The sequence below is a fragment of the Ambystoma mexicanum genome, chromosome 12 (assembly GCF_040938575.1).
Source record: "Ambystoma mexicanum isolate Mex_15411 chromosome 12, UKY_AmexF1_1, whole genome shotgun sequence".
Taxonomy (NCBI): Eukaryota; Metazoa; Chordata; class Amphibia; order Caudata; family Ambystomatidae; genus Ambystoma; species Ambystoma mexicanum.
In genome coordinates this window covers 599,128,398-599,143,465 of record NC_090936.1, presented here as the reverse complement: position 1 = coordinate 599,143,465, position 15,068 = coordinate 599,128,398, and the positions used below count along the sequence as shown (strand labels likewise).

At 48.0% G+C, this 15,068-nt stretch overlaps 1 protein-coding gene across 2 annotated transcripts in view; it reads right to left on the bottom strand.

The window, feature by feature from the left end:
• The window catches only part of RNF20 (ring finger protein 20), an 838,977-nt gene that overhangs the window by 42,925 nt on the left and 780,984 nt on the right, over positions 1-15,068 (bottom strand). The window contains exon 17 of one of the 2 annotated variants that reach the window (XM_069628987.1): positions 14,675-14,800. In XM_069628987.1, the coding sequence (XP_069485088.1) occupies positions 14,675-14,800 (126 nt within the window). Of the gene's footprint in view, positions 1-14,578; positions 14,801-15,068 lie in introns of both variants that reach the window. The other variant, XM_069628986.1, reaches the window with a different exon arrangement.

The following is a 15,068-nucleotide window of genomic DNA, read 5'->3' as shown; positions in this document are numbered from 1 at the left end:
ATGTCTCAACTCGGCCGAAGAAACTTTCGAGAAAGTAGAAGTTTTAAGAGTCTTCCCTCTTTCTAGCTTCCCCTTAAGCTCCTTCAAGGCTTTTGCCGTCATGGACATACAGTCCTCGTATTCCAAACAGTGATGCTCCGATCCCAGGCACCACAAACAGATCCTGTGAGGATCAGTCAACGACATTTTCTTCCCACAATCACAACACTTTTTGAAGCCGGACCGTGGGGTCGACTGTTCGGATGAGGAAGCCATCGAATTAAGATGATATCTTCGAAGAGTAAGTTGAATCTTCTTGAAGAAAGAACAGAGCAACACGATTCCGAGGCCCACGAAGCATGGAAAAACGGAACTGAGCAACGGTCGCTGCGCGGGTCTATTCATACGCACAATGATGTCGGCGCCGAGACAGAGGCTGTCGAGGGACACCAGCTCGAGGGACATCGACACGCAGCCCCCTCTACTGAAAAAACTTCCGAGGCCAGCAAGCTGGGATGTAATCTATCAAGATAAGGAATACATCGGAGGACACAATCCCTTCGAAATGGAAGTTACAGCAGTGAGTGTCCGGGACAGGTGAGAGAATATGGAACTGCTGGATGAGGTACTTGAAACAACCTCACATGACAAAGTTTCTGAGTGTCTCAAATAGGTTTGGTGGTGAGCATGCTACTGACAGTAGACATCTCAGAAATCATAGTTTAGGCTCTCCCGAAAGAAAGAGTGGTGCCAGAGGGGCGTCACAAGGACATTTCTACAAAAATGACACTGGGAAAAGGACCCCACCGGGAACTGAAATAGATACTGAGACCAAACATGACAAGACCCTAAACTGCAATACAAGCTTCCCTGCAAGAAGTAACAAGGTGCAACTTGGGACACCCGCCACAACTCTGCCAAGTGCAGCGGAGTATGCTCCGAAGACATACTGGGCACATGGAAAACGGAATCTAGTTTTAAAGAGCTACCAAAGAAGTGCCAGATACCTGGGCCTTCCTTTCTGATGGGGAAACCAGCCAGCCTGGTGCCACACCTCATGTGTGATAGCAACCAACCTAGCCAAAATCAAGTTTACTATGTATTAAACAAACCGGCTGGGTGCTTTGACAACAGCAAATTCAGAGATAGGGAGAGCTTGTGTGAACAAGGACACCCCGAGTTTTCTAGGGCTTCTCTAATCTAGATTATAAACATGTACTTTATGTCTCGGGACTCTGGCATATCCGTTGAGACAATGACGAGGTAGTCTGTGCTGGGATGTCATAAGGTTTATTTTGCTGCTAGGTCTCAGCCACTGCGTCACTCATCTTATAAGATATGTGGTGCAAAAAGCACGGATGATATTCTATGGGGCACCTTATCAATTGGTGTATGAAGCACTCTAGTCTTTGATCTGCTGGTAGTGTCCGGAATATGGTGAGATGTTGGACTGAAGCAGCATCTAACATCAGTCGTCCACGTTAAGGAGATTCTACAAGTGTCCTATGGAGAGGGCAAAGAAAAACCAAACTAGTGTTAGGCATGATTTTCTACCAAGTTGCTTTGGACTCACACAGCGGTAGCTGTGAGTGAGTAGTCAGACTACATTCTTAAGAGGGGAATGGAATAATTGTAGAGTACTGTTTGCAAACCCATAAGCACTCAATAAGGGAAGGTTTGCACAGTTCATACTGAAGACAGGTCATGTCGCTAAAGTAAAGCATCAACAAATCTTTGGCAATGTAAGAAAAGCATATATAAACCAACGGTGTCCCCAACAATCCTAAACAAACATCTATATGTGAATCCAACACAATAATGCAGGTAATCGTTTCATGTACATTTAAATGTTAGGAAAGGTGTGTCCATAAAAATGAACAAAGTAAACATTCAGCTCCTGTTATAAGGAAATACAAGAAAGTGCTACCAGAGTTCCCCACGGGGTAGCTGAAAAGGGAGATTTTTAGATTGGTAAAGGAGGACCCTTTAGATGACATCCAGACCATGGTATGACAACCGGAAGCCCAGAGATGAAAGGTTGCCGAGTTGACCCACAAGGTTAGAAGACTAAGCTGTAGTACCCGGGAAGGTGGTCTGTACACACAGCCTCCATGTACAGATGGCATACACCAGCAACGGAAAAGGAGTCATGGTCAAAAGACCGGAGGATGTGGAAAAGGCTGCTGAGTCCTAGAGAAACGGTCCATGGTTTGAGGGTGCAGAGGCGAGTTGATAAGTCCTTTTGGCAGGTTGTGGTCCTGATTCAAAGACTGCAAACACCATTAACACAGACGAGGGTAAGCAGATTCAGAGTTGAAGACCCTATAATGATGTTCGATAGGACAATGACAGCAGAAAGATACTATAGTAATGACCCTTCTGGCTAGGCCAGTGATGGTCTGAGTGAAGGCAAAGGACTGGAGGATGGGTGGCAGGAGCCCCCCTCAAGGAAGGATGTCCCACGAACGAGCAAGAACTTCAGAGTGTCGGCAACAAAGCCTCTCTGTTTCTAGCAGGCAGCAGGGGCTACCATACTTCGTTTGTAGTTGAAGACTCAAAGGGTCCAGAAGCATTAAGGAAGGGCCACAGGAATGCAGTGTAAGGGGATGCAGCTGCTCCCAATGGATCAGAGGGAGGAGAGCCTAACACAGCATTTCCCTGGAGAGAGGTAGAAGAGCTACGCCTTCAAGAATATAAGGAGTCATCAACACAGGATTCGATAAAGAAATCTTAAGCACAGCATCATCTTCTACAGCTACTTGGATGTGATTCCATGTAGGTACTGAGGAATGACTTGGGAAAGCCGAAGGAAAATCACAGAAAGACGGCCAGCCCACTAATCCTCATACATGCACCTTTCAAAGTTTTGATGGCCATCCAACCTGGATAGGTAAGCCAAACTACACTTTTGTAGGCACACACAGGTATGTGGATTGATGTGTCTGGGAGAATTATTCAGTCATAGCTGGATGCCTTTTACAGAAATACGCCTTTGGGGGGCACTGCAAAGAGACAACATAAGCATAACTACCCAAAGGGACTTTCCCTGGTCACAGGATTTGGTAGACAATTTGCTCCTGTTCTGAGAGCAAGTTGCTACTAAAGGCTAAACATATGGCTACTTAGGGCAACACAAACTTATGGTGTCAGCTTTTTGGGAGGGCTCAGTGGAATTTTCCCTATTAGCACTAATGTCAGATACTAAGAAGCCAGCACAACTGCAAGAAATCTACCAGAGATTTTAAAAAAATGTTTTTAAAAAGGCGAGCCAAAAAGGGCTTAAGGGCACATGAGCGTTCGCCACAATATAGAAAACAGTCCAAGCACGCCTGTGTAGCTTTAGGTCTACATCCTTGGACAGGAGCTGTCAGGGCACCAACTGCAGCAAGCATTCCATGAGATGGTTTGACAAAGCCTCATTTTAGGTTTTCTCTAAGCCACCTCAAAACCCTGTTTCGGCCCCTGGGCAAGCTCTCAAGCCCAATGGCAGTCTAGGTCTGACATCCCCTCCCAGTAACTCCTGCTTGGCTCTATTGCCCCTCAGGTTGCTCTCTCCCCCCATGTGCCTGTCGGTACTACAGCTCTCCACACTTCAGTAACTGTGCTTTCCCTTAAACAGGCGTCTTTTCTTAATTCTCGTTTGGTCAGCAGTGTTGATTGGGAGAATAGAATGGAATATTTGCTTCTGGCAAAACTATTATTTATTCTAGTAAGCCCCCTCGCTGTTGGTCCACAGTCTGGGAAAGTGACAAAAGACCTGTCGGTCATGTCCAAATACGTTGAAGTCCAACCCATCTGCCGAATTTGCATAACTTTGATGTGCGGTCTGAAGTCGGTTGCTTGAATTCTGTCTGCTTTTGCATAGAAGGCTGCCTGTTTCCACCTGCTGCTGGCATCCGCTGGATCATCTGTGCTAACTTGGTCGGTCAGTGTAGATATTTTCCATTCTGGCTTGTACCAAGCATAGACTTCATCTTTCTCTAGGTCCTGGGGGCTTGTCTCTTTAATGGCACAAGTCTTTGGCATGCAACTGATTCTGGAATTCACAGTTATTGGATGTAGATGAACCTTCAGATTATTAGTAATACGACCATCGGCAAAGTAAATCAGGCTCTTGATACTGCATCCAAGCATTTCACAGGGGGTATCAGCCAAACAAAGGTCTTGCATCGGCTTCGTCAGAATTAGGCGTCACATAACTCAGGCTAAGGTATGGCCCAAAGGATGGTGTTTTGTGGGTGGGGGAATGGACTCTACAGCTCTCTTCCTGTACCATTTCCACTAAGTCATGACTGGCTAGGTTGCCCTGGTAGGCTGACTTTAATGAACTGCAGAGATCACTGAGGTGCTTGTGATGGCGTAAGGTGGCTGACTTGGTCACAGCTGTCAAGATTCCCCCTACTTCCAGAAAAGACTTGCTCCGGAGCCCAGTGTGGAACCAACACAGAGGAAAAAGCTTAGGACACCAAGAGCACGGCCAACCAACAGAGCCTTCAGCATGAGGTGAGAACTAAGCAGAGACCTAAGATAAAGCTGAGTCGCATTGCTTCAATCATGCAAAATTGCTTGATTTGGACACTGCGTTGAGCCTGAGGATGAAGAGGTGAAAGCATATGAAACAACATGCCCAGTATTTCACAAAACCTGTAGCTTACAGTTACAGGACACTATTAAGGCAATGGTGAGCAAGGACAGCATGACTGGTGCACTAATCTCCCCTGCAAAACAAAAGAGGCGATGGCCGGAAGGTTTCGAATTAAATCTTAACCTCTGGCATTGTTCAGGGCAACCCTTCAGACCATCTTTCTTCGCCTGCCAAGCCATTACAAAAGGGGAAAGACCATACCAGGCTTGGTCTCAACGCAAAAGGGGTAGTCCAGCCCAAACTGCATGGTCTCATCCCTTCTGCACGAGACTTCAGGCATCCCAGACATGTTTCAGCCTTGTTGGGCCTCACCGGTGGAGTAGTAGCTTAGGTCTCTAGTCCCAGCAGGCACACGAATCACGTCTAGGCATACCCATCCCAGTCGGGGTGACAAAGCAAAACAAGAGTTCAACAAGACAAAAGGTCAGTCTAGGTAACAACCTCCATCCTCTAAAGACTTTAAAGCAATATCAAGTAGTACAGAGCGAAGTTTTTAATTCATTTATTTTTGTTGTTTGTTTTTCAGTTCCCTGTTCAAGGAAAACAGGCGGTTGTCATATTTGTATCCACACTTAGAAATGTTTTGCCCTGATGGTGCCACCCCCCCCCCCCCACCTTGCAATTCTACAAGAACGTCCCAGGCTAGATGTATATTGAATATAGGGTCAAAACGCAGTGTGTCGGCCCGTAGTCCGACTACATATTGTGTGTGTACTAGTCTGTTACTATAAGGACAAATACTCCTTTTTAACAACATACCAGACCTCTGTAATGTGTAATGAATTACGACCCATTAGAAAGGTTACCAAAACAGCACATATAAAATAGTTGTATATATCCAGTACATAAGAAATTGAACTTACTTTCGTCATTTTATGTAATCTTTGTGTAATATCTAAAAAGTGTTCCAACACATTTTCAGTGTACCAACCTCACAGTGTGAACATTGTATTGCTTTGAAAAAACTGTTTTGCTCGGCGTAAAACTGATAGCAACAAATTATTTTTATATTTAAAAAAGAGAATCATCAAATTGTTTTTAACTAACTTCTGGTACATGTACAGATGATCTGATTACCTTCTGGCACCTGATGCTGTAACACAAGATCAGTAAATGCTTAGAAAGGGTGGGGTAGCCCGTTTCCTAGTTTGTTGCAGTTTTACGTGTTTCTTCCTCACATGAGATCGGTCCCGTCATCAAAGTGGGGGTGGGGGGGGGGGGGGGGAGTACCCATATAAACCCTATGTTTATAAAGAAAGCAGGTTGGTTTACCTGCTAGAGGATTTCTCTTGCTGTATTTCAATCACTTAATGACCCGTAAGGAAAATTAATATTTAAACAAGATGGAGTGTATCTGGATCTTCAGTGTGGGTGCGGGGGGGGTGAGTGGGCTGGAAGAGGGGAGTGGGAGAAGGATTGAAAGGATGGGGGGTGGAGGGGGTGGCAAGGAAGCAGCGACTGCCCGTGAACACCAGCCCCAATTGGGAGGATTCAACGGGACTGGGGGCAGGTGGGGAGCGGCATACTATGGCTCAAGAAGGGGGGGGGGTGAAACCCCCTGATGGCATTACTAAACCCACTCGTTGGAGACCGATCCAAAGCAGCCAACAAAAGGCTGGCTTTCCTTTGAGCTAATTACAGTGGGCAATTTAAAGACATAGAACCAGCTAGATTCCTAGCCGAAATCAAAACCTTGAGTAAAAGCTTGGAAAAAGGACTGGAAATGTTGGAAGGTGGAAGCCACTCAGTGATTGTGTGACCACCTCCGTGTCATTCTGTGAGTGCTCAAAGTTTAAAAGAATACTATCCCTTGTGACTGAAAGCCGACTGTTCCTGCTTAATCTAAATAACCAACCAATTACAACAATCTGGGGTTCTGCATCCTTACCTGATTGAACAAAGGGACATCGCAGCAGTAAGACGGTCAGTTTCCCTGGCAACACCAAACTGAAGGAGGCCAGGAGGAAGCTCAACAGGACACCACCTTGCTGAGATCGATCTGATGGCGTAGCTCTGCCAGTGTGAGAGGACACCGTACTTATTTATTGACCAAAGGAAACAGAGGAACCTCTGCTCCCTTCTCTTGGTCTGTCAGGCATAGGCTGGTTGCAATGTTCAGGTTTCCCCTACACCTAGAAGACTTGCTGCTTATCTCTGGGAAGATCCATCACAAAAAGAAGGGATCAATTCACAACCAGTGCACTGGTGGGCCTTTTTTTTAAAGAGATGAACAACATCAAACAAAAAAATATAAAAGAATTGCTGGAAATCCAAGTTGACTTATTCCTAGTAGATCTGTGAAAGAGTGGGTGGGCATCCCCTATGTCAATCAACGACAGCAAATTCTGTATAACAGTAAAAAATGAGAAACTAGGACAGCAAGCGGGAGACCAGAGAAATTCAACACCTCGTTATAATAATTTTTTATATAGCGCTTTAATCTAAAGCGCTTCACATAGGACATATTTACATACATTACTAATAGTACCCAATCGTAATTGGTACAATGAACATTAGTTCAACTATACATCACTAAGAGGCAAATCAATGAATCAGCATTGCAATAAGTAGCTATTGTGACAGTGTAATCAACATTTCACAAATGGTCATCCTCTTTTTGTCTCCAGACTACAAGATCCCTCCTTTGCGTAAAGTGTCAGAAACAGCTCACAAAAATGATGGTCCTCATTGAGGAATAAAATTAGGATTGACAGAAAAGTACATCCTGAAATGTAATTTAAACCCGTAAAGTTAACAGAGGTCCACAGCTTAGCAGCCCACTTACCACAAAGGGTGTGGCAAGGGAGAAATACCAGACGCTAGCCTGAGCCCGGCTATAAGTACAGTTAAGTGGTCAGAAGAAACAAGAAATTAGTGAAACGGTGGTCTGCTTAGATTTTTGTTGCACCCGCTATCAGAGAGAAGAACAAGTTACTCTCCTACCTGGTAACTTTCTTTCGATGGGATGGTCCGACGACGTATTCCATATCTATGACAGTAATCACCACAGCTGTGCTGCTTTGGAAAATCTTTCGGCGTCTGCGTCCTGCGTCGATGACGTCGACGGGCCGTCCTCGAGGGCCTCCATCGAGTAGACGTCACCAGATGTTAGAAGTAGGACGCACGTAGCCTCAGTTGTAGTTTTTCCTCAGAATGTGTGGCACCAATCTACTGCCAGTATGACCACAGAGAGCCTTGTGGAAACGTAAGCTGCAATTGCATAAGAAATTCTGTAGCAGGGTAGGTAGGGCGGGAGCGATATGGAATACGTCGTCAGACCATTCCATCGAACGAACGTTAGGTAAGAGAGTAACTTGTTCTTCGAGGGGATTGTCTCCTCCGATGTATTCCATATCTATGACAGACTCCCAAAGCAGTACCAACGTAAGGAGGTGGGAAAAGAATTTAGAATATACAAATTTAGAATGTCCAATCAAATTGCAGAGTAAAGGACCGCCTTGCCAAAGGTCATATCCTGCCCATGGGAAGAATCTAGGGAGTAGTGACGTACAAAAGTATGAAACGAAGCTCAAGTGGCTGCATCACAGATGTTACGAATAGGAGCACCCCTCTGCAGAGCACTAGAGGCAGCCATACCCCTAGTCGTATGGGCCCATAAGCCTACCGGAGGGTCCTTACCTGCCAGGCGGTAACACTCAGAAATTGCCAAGACAATCCATCTAGACAAAGTCTGCTTAGTCACAGCTTGTCCCAAAAGCCTTCCAACGTAACCAATAAAAAGCTGATCGTCCACTCTGACCCGGGACATGCGTGAAATGTAGAAACTTAACGCTCTCCTAGGATCCAGCCTATGGAGCCTCTCCTCTTCCTTACCAGGATGCGGAGGATGATAAAATGCCGGAAGAATAACCTTCTGGCTTAAATGAAATTCCGACACCACCTTCGGAAGAAAGGAAGGACGAACTCCAAGGACAACCCTGTCCTTATGAAACACAGTGAAGGGTGGCTTAAATGAAAGTGCCTGTAACTCACTCACTCTGCGAGCGGAAGTGACCGCAACTAAAAATACAGTTTTAAGGGTCAACAGTCTCAGAGGACAAGAATGTAAAGGCTCAAATGGAGCACCCATTAGAAACTTGAGAACAAGGTTCAAATCCCAACCGGGCACCTGGAAAGGTGACGGAGGGAACACATTAGTGAGCCCTTTTAGAAACTGAGAAATTAAAAGGAATTTTAAAATAAGAACACTCCTCAGACGAGCGCTTAAATATGGACAGCGCCGCCAGGTAACCTTTAACAGTATCCACTTACAAGCCCCTGTGGGCTAAAGAAAGCAAAAAAGACAGAACCACAGGAATGTCACATGAAAAAGGATCCACATTCTTAACCCTGCACCAGTCGCAGAACTTACGGCAACGGTACAGGGACTTTGTTGCCGGCCGTCTGGCCGAAAGCAACACCTCCATCACGTCTTCAGGGAGGTCCCAATCCTTATATCTCAACCTTTCAGAAGCCAAGCGTGAGGGTTGAGGGATCTGACCTCTGGATGGAGAACCTGACCCCCCTCCCGTGAGAGCAGATCGTCACGGTAGGTAAGACGACGTGGAGGGCAGATGGACAAGTCAAGAAAGTCCGGGTACCACATCCTCCGGGTCCATGCCGGAGCAATGAGGATCATCGGGAACCGAACCTCTGTAGACTCCGCAGCACTTGCGGGATGACGGGGACTGGAGGAAACGCGTACAGCAGTGGGAAGGACCAATCCACTATGAACGCGTCTCCTAAGGCTCCTCTTGGAGGAAATTCCCACGCGCAGAATCTTTCGCACTTCCGGTTGACACTGGAGGCGAAGAGATCCACTTGAGGGGTCCCCCAAAGGGCGAAGATTTCCAGGAGAATCTCCTGAGCCAAATCCCACTTGTGAGAAATCGCAGTCTGCCTGCTCAGAGCGTCCGCCGTCTTGTTTTCGTCTCCGGCCAGATGAACTGCCGAGATCGAAATTTCCTGCTGGATGGCCCAGAACCAGAGCTGCATCGCCTCCCTGCACAGAGGAAGTGACCCGCCCCCCCCCTTTTTGTTGAGGTAGTGATGGCCACTGTGTTGTCCGTCAGAATCAGGACATTCTTTCCTTGCACAGTTGGCAGAAAAGCCTCCAGGGAAAGCCTGATGGCCCTCAGCTCCAACAGATTGATATGGAGTCTGGACTCCGACGGAGACCAACGACCGCTGACTGTCAGCTTGTTGGCATGAGCTCCCCATCCCGTGAGGGATGCTTCCGTCATGATCGTCACCTCCGGCCAGGGCAGCCAAAATGGAGCCCCCCCCCTCATCAGATTGCCTTCGACGGCCCACCACAGAAGGTCCTGGGCGACCAAGGGTGGCACCTGAACGGGTTCCGACAACCTGCCAGAGGACTGGGACCACTGAAGCTTGAGGGCCCATTGCAGAGATCTCATCTGTACCCTGGCCTCTGGCACCAGAAGAATGCACGACGCTATGAGGCCGAGCAACCTCAAGAACTCGAACGCCGGGAGCGTCTAGGCAGGTTGAAACTTATGCACCATCTGCTGAATGTGAAGAGCCCTTACCTGGGGAGGGAAACACTGCCCCAGGGAAGTGTCGAGCACTGCTCCGATGTACCGGAGCCGCTGTGTTGGCGTCAAGTGGGACTTCTTTAAGTTGAGGGAGAAGCCCAGCTTGTGAAGGGAGTGGCAGGTGACAGCCAGATGATCCAGGACTTGCTTGGGAGACCGCGCCCTGATCAACCAATCGTCCAGGTAGGGGTAGACGTGAATCCCCACTTTCCTGAGATGTGCTGCCGAACGGCAGAACCCGAAACTGAAAGCGCGAGTCGCCAACCGCGAACCTCAGGTACTTCTTGTGCTTTGGATGGATCGCACATGAAAATAAGCGTCCTTGAGGTCGAGAGACACCAACCGGTCCTGAAGTTGAAGGGCCTGGAGGACTTGAGAAAGAGTAACCATATTGAACTTGTCCTTCCTGAGGAGCTTGTTCAAAACGCGCAAATCCATGATAGGTCTCAATCCCCAGTCTTTCTTCGAAATCAAAAAATAAGGGGAATACCATCCCTTGTTCCTCTCCGCTACAGGCACCTGTTCTATGGTGCCTTTCTCCAGCAGGGATTGAATTTCCTGCGCAAGGAGCGGATCCGGACTCTTCAAAGAGAGATTCCATGGTGATTTGTCGTGAGGCCTCTGCCGGAAAGGATGACAGTAGCCGTGGGCTATGATCTCCAGAACCCACACATCTGAATTAATGGCACGCCATTCCACAAGATGCTGCGCCAGCCTTCCCCCAACTGGAGAAGCATAGGCCTCTTGACTGAGCTGAAGCGGCTGTGGCAGTGCCTGTGGGCAAAGAGGCAACTGCTCGCGCGGCCTTGGCACCTCGAGTACCTTGTTTTCCACCTCTGGCACTCCTATGGTTGCCCCTTTGACTTGCAGCTCCTCTCGATTTACTAAAGGATGAGTAATAACGAAAGGAACTTCCCCTCCATTGCTGTCCCCTAGGACGAAAAGGCGGAGGTTGGCGAACTGCAGCGCCCAACGACTTAGCTGTAGCTTTGGAGGTCTGCAACCTCTGAAGGCTCTCATCAGCCTTGCTGCCAAAAAGATGGTCACCATCAAAGGGCATGTTGAGGAGCCGGGCTTACACATCAGGAGCAAAATCTGACTTCCGCAACCATGCAAACCTGCGTATTACGGTGCTCGCCGCCATGGACCGGCTGACGCAATCAACCATGTCCAGACCCGACTGAACAGATTCACACATTGCATCCTTGCCATCCTGCACGATAGCAAGGAAATCATCCCATTCCTCCCCTTTGGGAATATGACCAGCCGCTAGGGAAATACAGTTCCACAGAGTGTGCGTGAAACGAGACAAGGCACAAACGGAGTTGGTAGCCTGAAGCGCCATACCCCCAGAAGAAAATACCTTCTTCGCCCAGCCGTCACAACGTTTGTCGTCCCGATCAGGAGGGATGGTAGGGTACGACGCCTGCTTTGCTGGGGCCATAGCCGCCTGCACCACCAAACTCTCCAGAGTAGGGTGCGTGGTCAAGTAGCAGGGGTCGCCACTGCTACTTGACCAGGGGAGACTCTCCGGAGAATACTAAGCCGCAGCCACCGTTCTCTGCAAGGCCATATGGAATGGCAGCACCGAGTCAGTTGGAGGACCTTGGTCCAAAATATCAGTCAGGTCATCCTGCTGAAAATCCCCAGGGGGGGGCAGACCACCCCAGGTAATCCGTGACCCTGGACATGAGGCGCCGGTATGAGGATTTGGCATGCGTGCCAGGCTCCAAGCTCCACCTCCGGAGAGGTGTCTAGACCACTGGCGTTGTGCAGCGACTGACGCAGGTCCTCAAATTGACTATGACCAGAAACAATGTCATCAGGAACCTCTGCAGGAACATCACCTTCCTCAGACCTCTCGTCCACCTCAGAAATATCATCCATACGCTGGAGGTAGGGTACAGAAAAAACGCACAAAGACATGTTTAGCCTTGGCCAGCGCCTTTCTGGGGGGTGCCACTGTGCCACAGGGTACCTCTGACAAGGCCGCCTCGAAAGGCGTTGACGGAATCGACGTCGAGCGCGGTGCCGACAGCTTCAACGGTGACGACACAGGCCTCGAGGGCGGAGCCCCGAGCGTGTCTCTCGATAGCCTGGGCGCTGATGGCGTTGACGACTTCCTCGGAGGCGGGCCTCGAGAAAGTCAGTCAACGACCTCGGCCCCGCCGGCCTCGATGTCTTCCTCGAAGACTTCACAGGTTCTCGCGGTCTCGAGGGCGTCGAGGACCTGGAACGGGCATGTCTAGAGCGACCATCCTTGTCCGACTGGGACCTCGAAGGCGACCGGTGGTCGCGACGACTGCTCGAGCCCGAAGGTGTACGAGCGGTGTCTCTAGCACAGCCACGACCGGCGTCCTCAGACGGCACAGACGGACCAGAGCCCTGCGATTGAAAAATCACCAACATCTCCTTTCAGAAGGAATCCCATTCCTCAGGAGTGGAATGCTTGTAGGGACAAGCAACCCGCCGACGGGCAGAGTCCTCGGAAGAGGGCGGGCAAGGCGACCTGTGAAGGCGCTTCCTGGAGTGCCTCGAAGAGGCAGAGGAATGGCGGGACCGACTCCCAGACCAAGAACTCCCGGACTCGCAACGATGTGGAGAGTCGCCCCTCGAATCGTCCGTCGAAAGACCAGTGTAACGCGACTTCTGGGGCTTGGCCACCTTACCAACCGACAGCTTCTTCTTAGGCTCCCGCAAGGCCTTCGATGTGAGCGATTGGCAGTCGACACAGTCGTCCGTATCATGGTCCTCACCGAGGCACCAGAGGCAAACGTTGTGCGTTTCTGTCAGTGACATCTTAGACCCGTACACCAGACACTTCTTAAACCCGGACCAGGGGGGTGGGTGGGATGTGGAAGAAGGCGAAGACATCATACGATTAGCAATGAAGAAACAGGTTTGAAGAACCAAAAGAACAGGATTCAGTAAAATCGAGGTGCGCCGAGATCTCCGAAGCAAACACATTCGCGGAAAAAACGGAACTGAGGCTACGGGCGTCATGCGTCCTACTTATAACGGTGACGTCGGCTCGACGGAGGCCCTCGAGGACGGTGTATCGACGCAGAAAGATTTTCCGAAGCAGCACAGCTGTGGTGATTACTGTCATAGATATGGAATACGTCGGAGGACACAATCCCCTCGAACCAATACTACAATGTGACTTAATTGCGCTTAGGACCACACAGTGCCTCATAAGATGAACTCAGTCCCGAGAAGGGAGTGGGGTGAAATAATGCAAATAGCAAATGATCAAAGCTCATCCAACATAGAAGTCTGCTGCACTCAAATTTCAAGAAATTATGGCTCTGCAAAAGTATTATTGGAAATTAGAGGCCAATGGCAATGAATGAAATCACATAAAGAGGGCTTGGGGGTCACTGGAAAAAAGCAACCAATGCTAGGAATTGAATTCAAGTCGACTAGTCACCTGTCTTCTGAAGCATGCATTACCTCACCCAGCCTATAAGAATTTAAAAGCAGTAAATATTTGTTTACGTCAGAGTATTAAAACAAATAGGCAAAACCCAAGTTTCTAACAAATGCAGATGCCCTTCGAGTCTTCTTTGTCATCATGTTTTATATAGCGTCAACTGAAGCAGCTTCAGAGCCCCCTGAGGTATGCAAGGATAATATAAACAAATAGCAAAACAAAGAAAATTTTGTGTACATTGAAAAGGGTGTTTTTATGGCAGCAATCTGAGGGGGTTAGCTCAGAAGTACTCAGAGGCAGCACCGATATAGCAAGATGCATTTAAGAATACAGTCTGAAAAATTTACCAGGCAAATAATCTACCCATTTTTCCCCATCTGTTTCACTATCTACGTGCCCTGCACAGTCCATATTTACCCTGGTTATGTTAATTCTTACTGTCTGAATTATAAGCCTTTTAAAGTTCTCCACTATTCAACTCAACCTGACCCCCAACTGCACATACAGTGCATTTCCATATAGATTTTGCCTGTAGACACCGCTTTCTTCTGTGAAATGGGTAAGGGCAGTGTTGATTCCACAATGCGCTTTCCTTTTCATCACGCTCACTTAAAGCAACAGATTGATCAATCAACCTTTTAATGCTCAAGCGGCAGTGACATGTTTCAAAAAGTTGAATGTATCTCTAAAATAGTAACTATTTGTGAATTCAGTATATGTAGGCATTTAGCTCCATATAACATTTTGTAGACACGTCCAATGTACCGTAATGATCTTGCACCTTACAACCGCAAAATATACAACAGTGCTGCGATCTCATTCTTTTGTCAAAGATGGCTAAAAAGGCTTCATGCGGACTATGTGCACGTCCAAATGGTTACCAAAAAAAAGGAAAAAATAGTGTGGTGTAGTGCATCCACCTTCAGATTGTGTGAGTACAGGGGTGGGCATATTCGTCACACCCACCTTCCTCTTGCTTCTTTCCAAAGCTGGTGTGCGGTGTCCCAGCTCCTTGTGTGAGAGGGAGGAGGATGGGGGAGAGGGCTGATGGATCACACCCACCTTCCTCTTGTTCATTTCCAGGGCTTGTGTCCTGTGGCCAAGCTCCTTCTCCCCGGCATTGATGTTGCTCTGTAACAGGTGCTCTTTCTCTTCCAACTTTCTCACCACCTGCAGCTGAGCATCCACCTGAGGAGATGGGGTGGAAGGTGAGAAATACGAAAAGTATAGACTGGGAGAGGCAAGATAAAGAAAATGAGCATGTGAGCAATGAAGGAAGGAAATAGAAAGAAAAAAAAAAGAGTACAAGTAGGGGAATGGAAAGCAGATAAAAGGAACAAACCCATGAAGAGTAGTGGAACAAGGGATGAAATGAGGAATAAAAGTACTGAACAATAAAATACAGAGGCGAATAAGAGTGGAGTGAGTTGGGTAACATTTGAAAAAGAGGCAGACC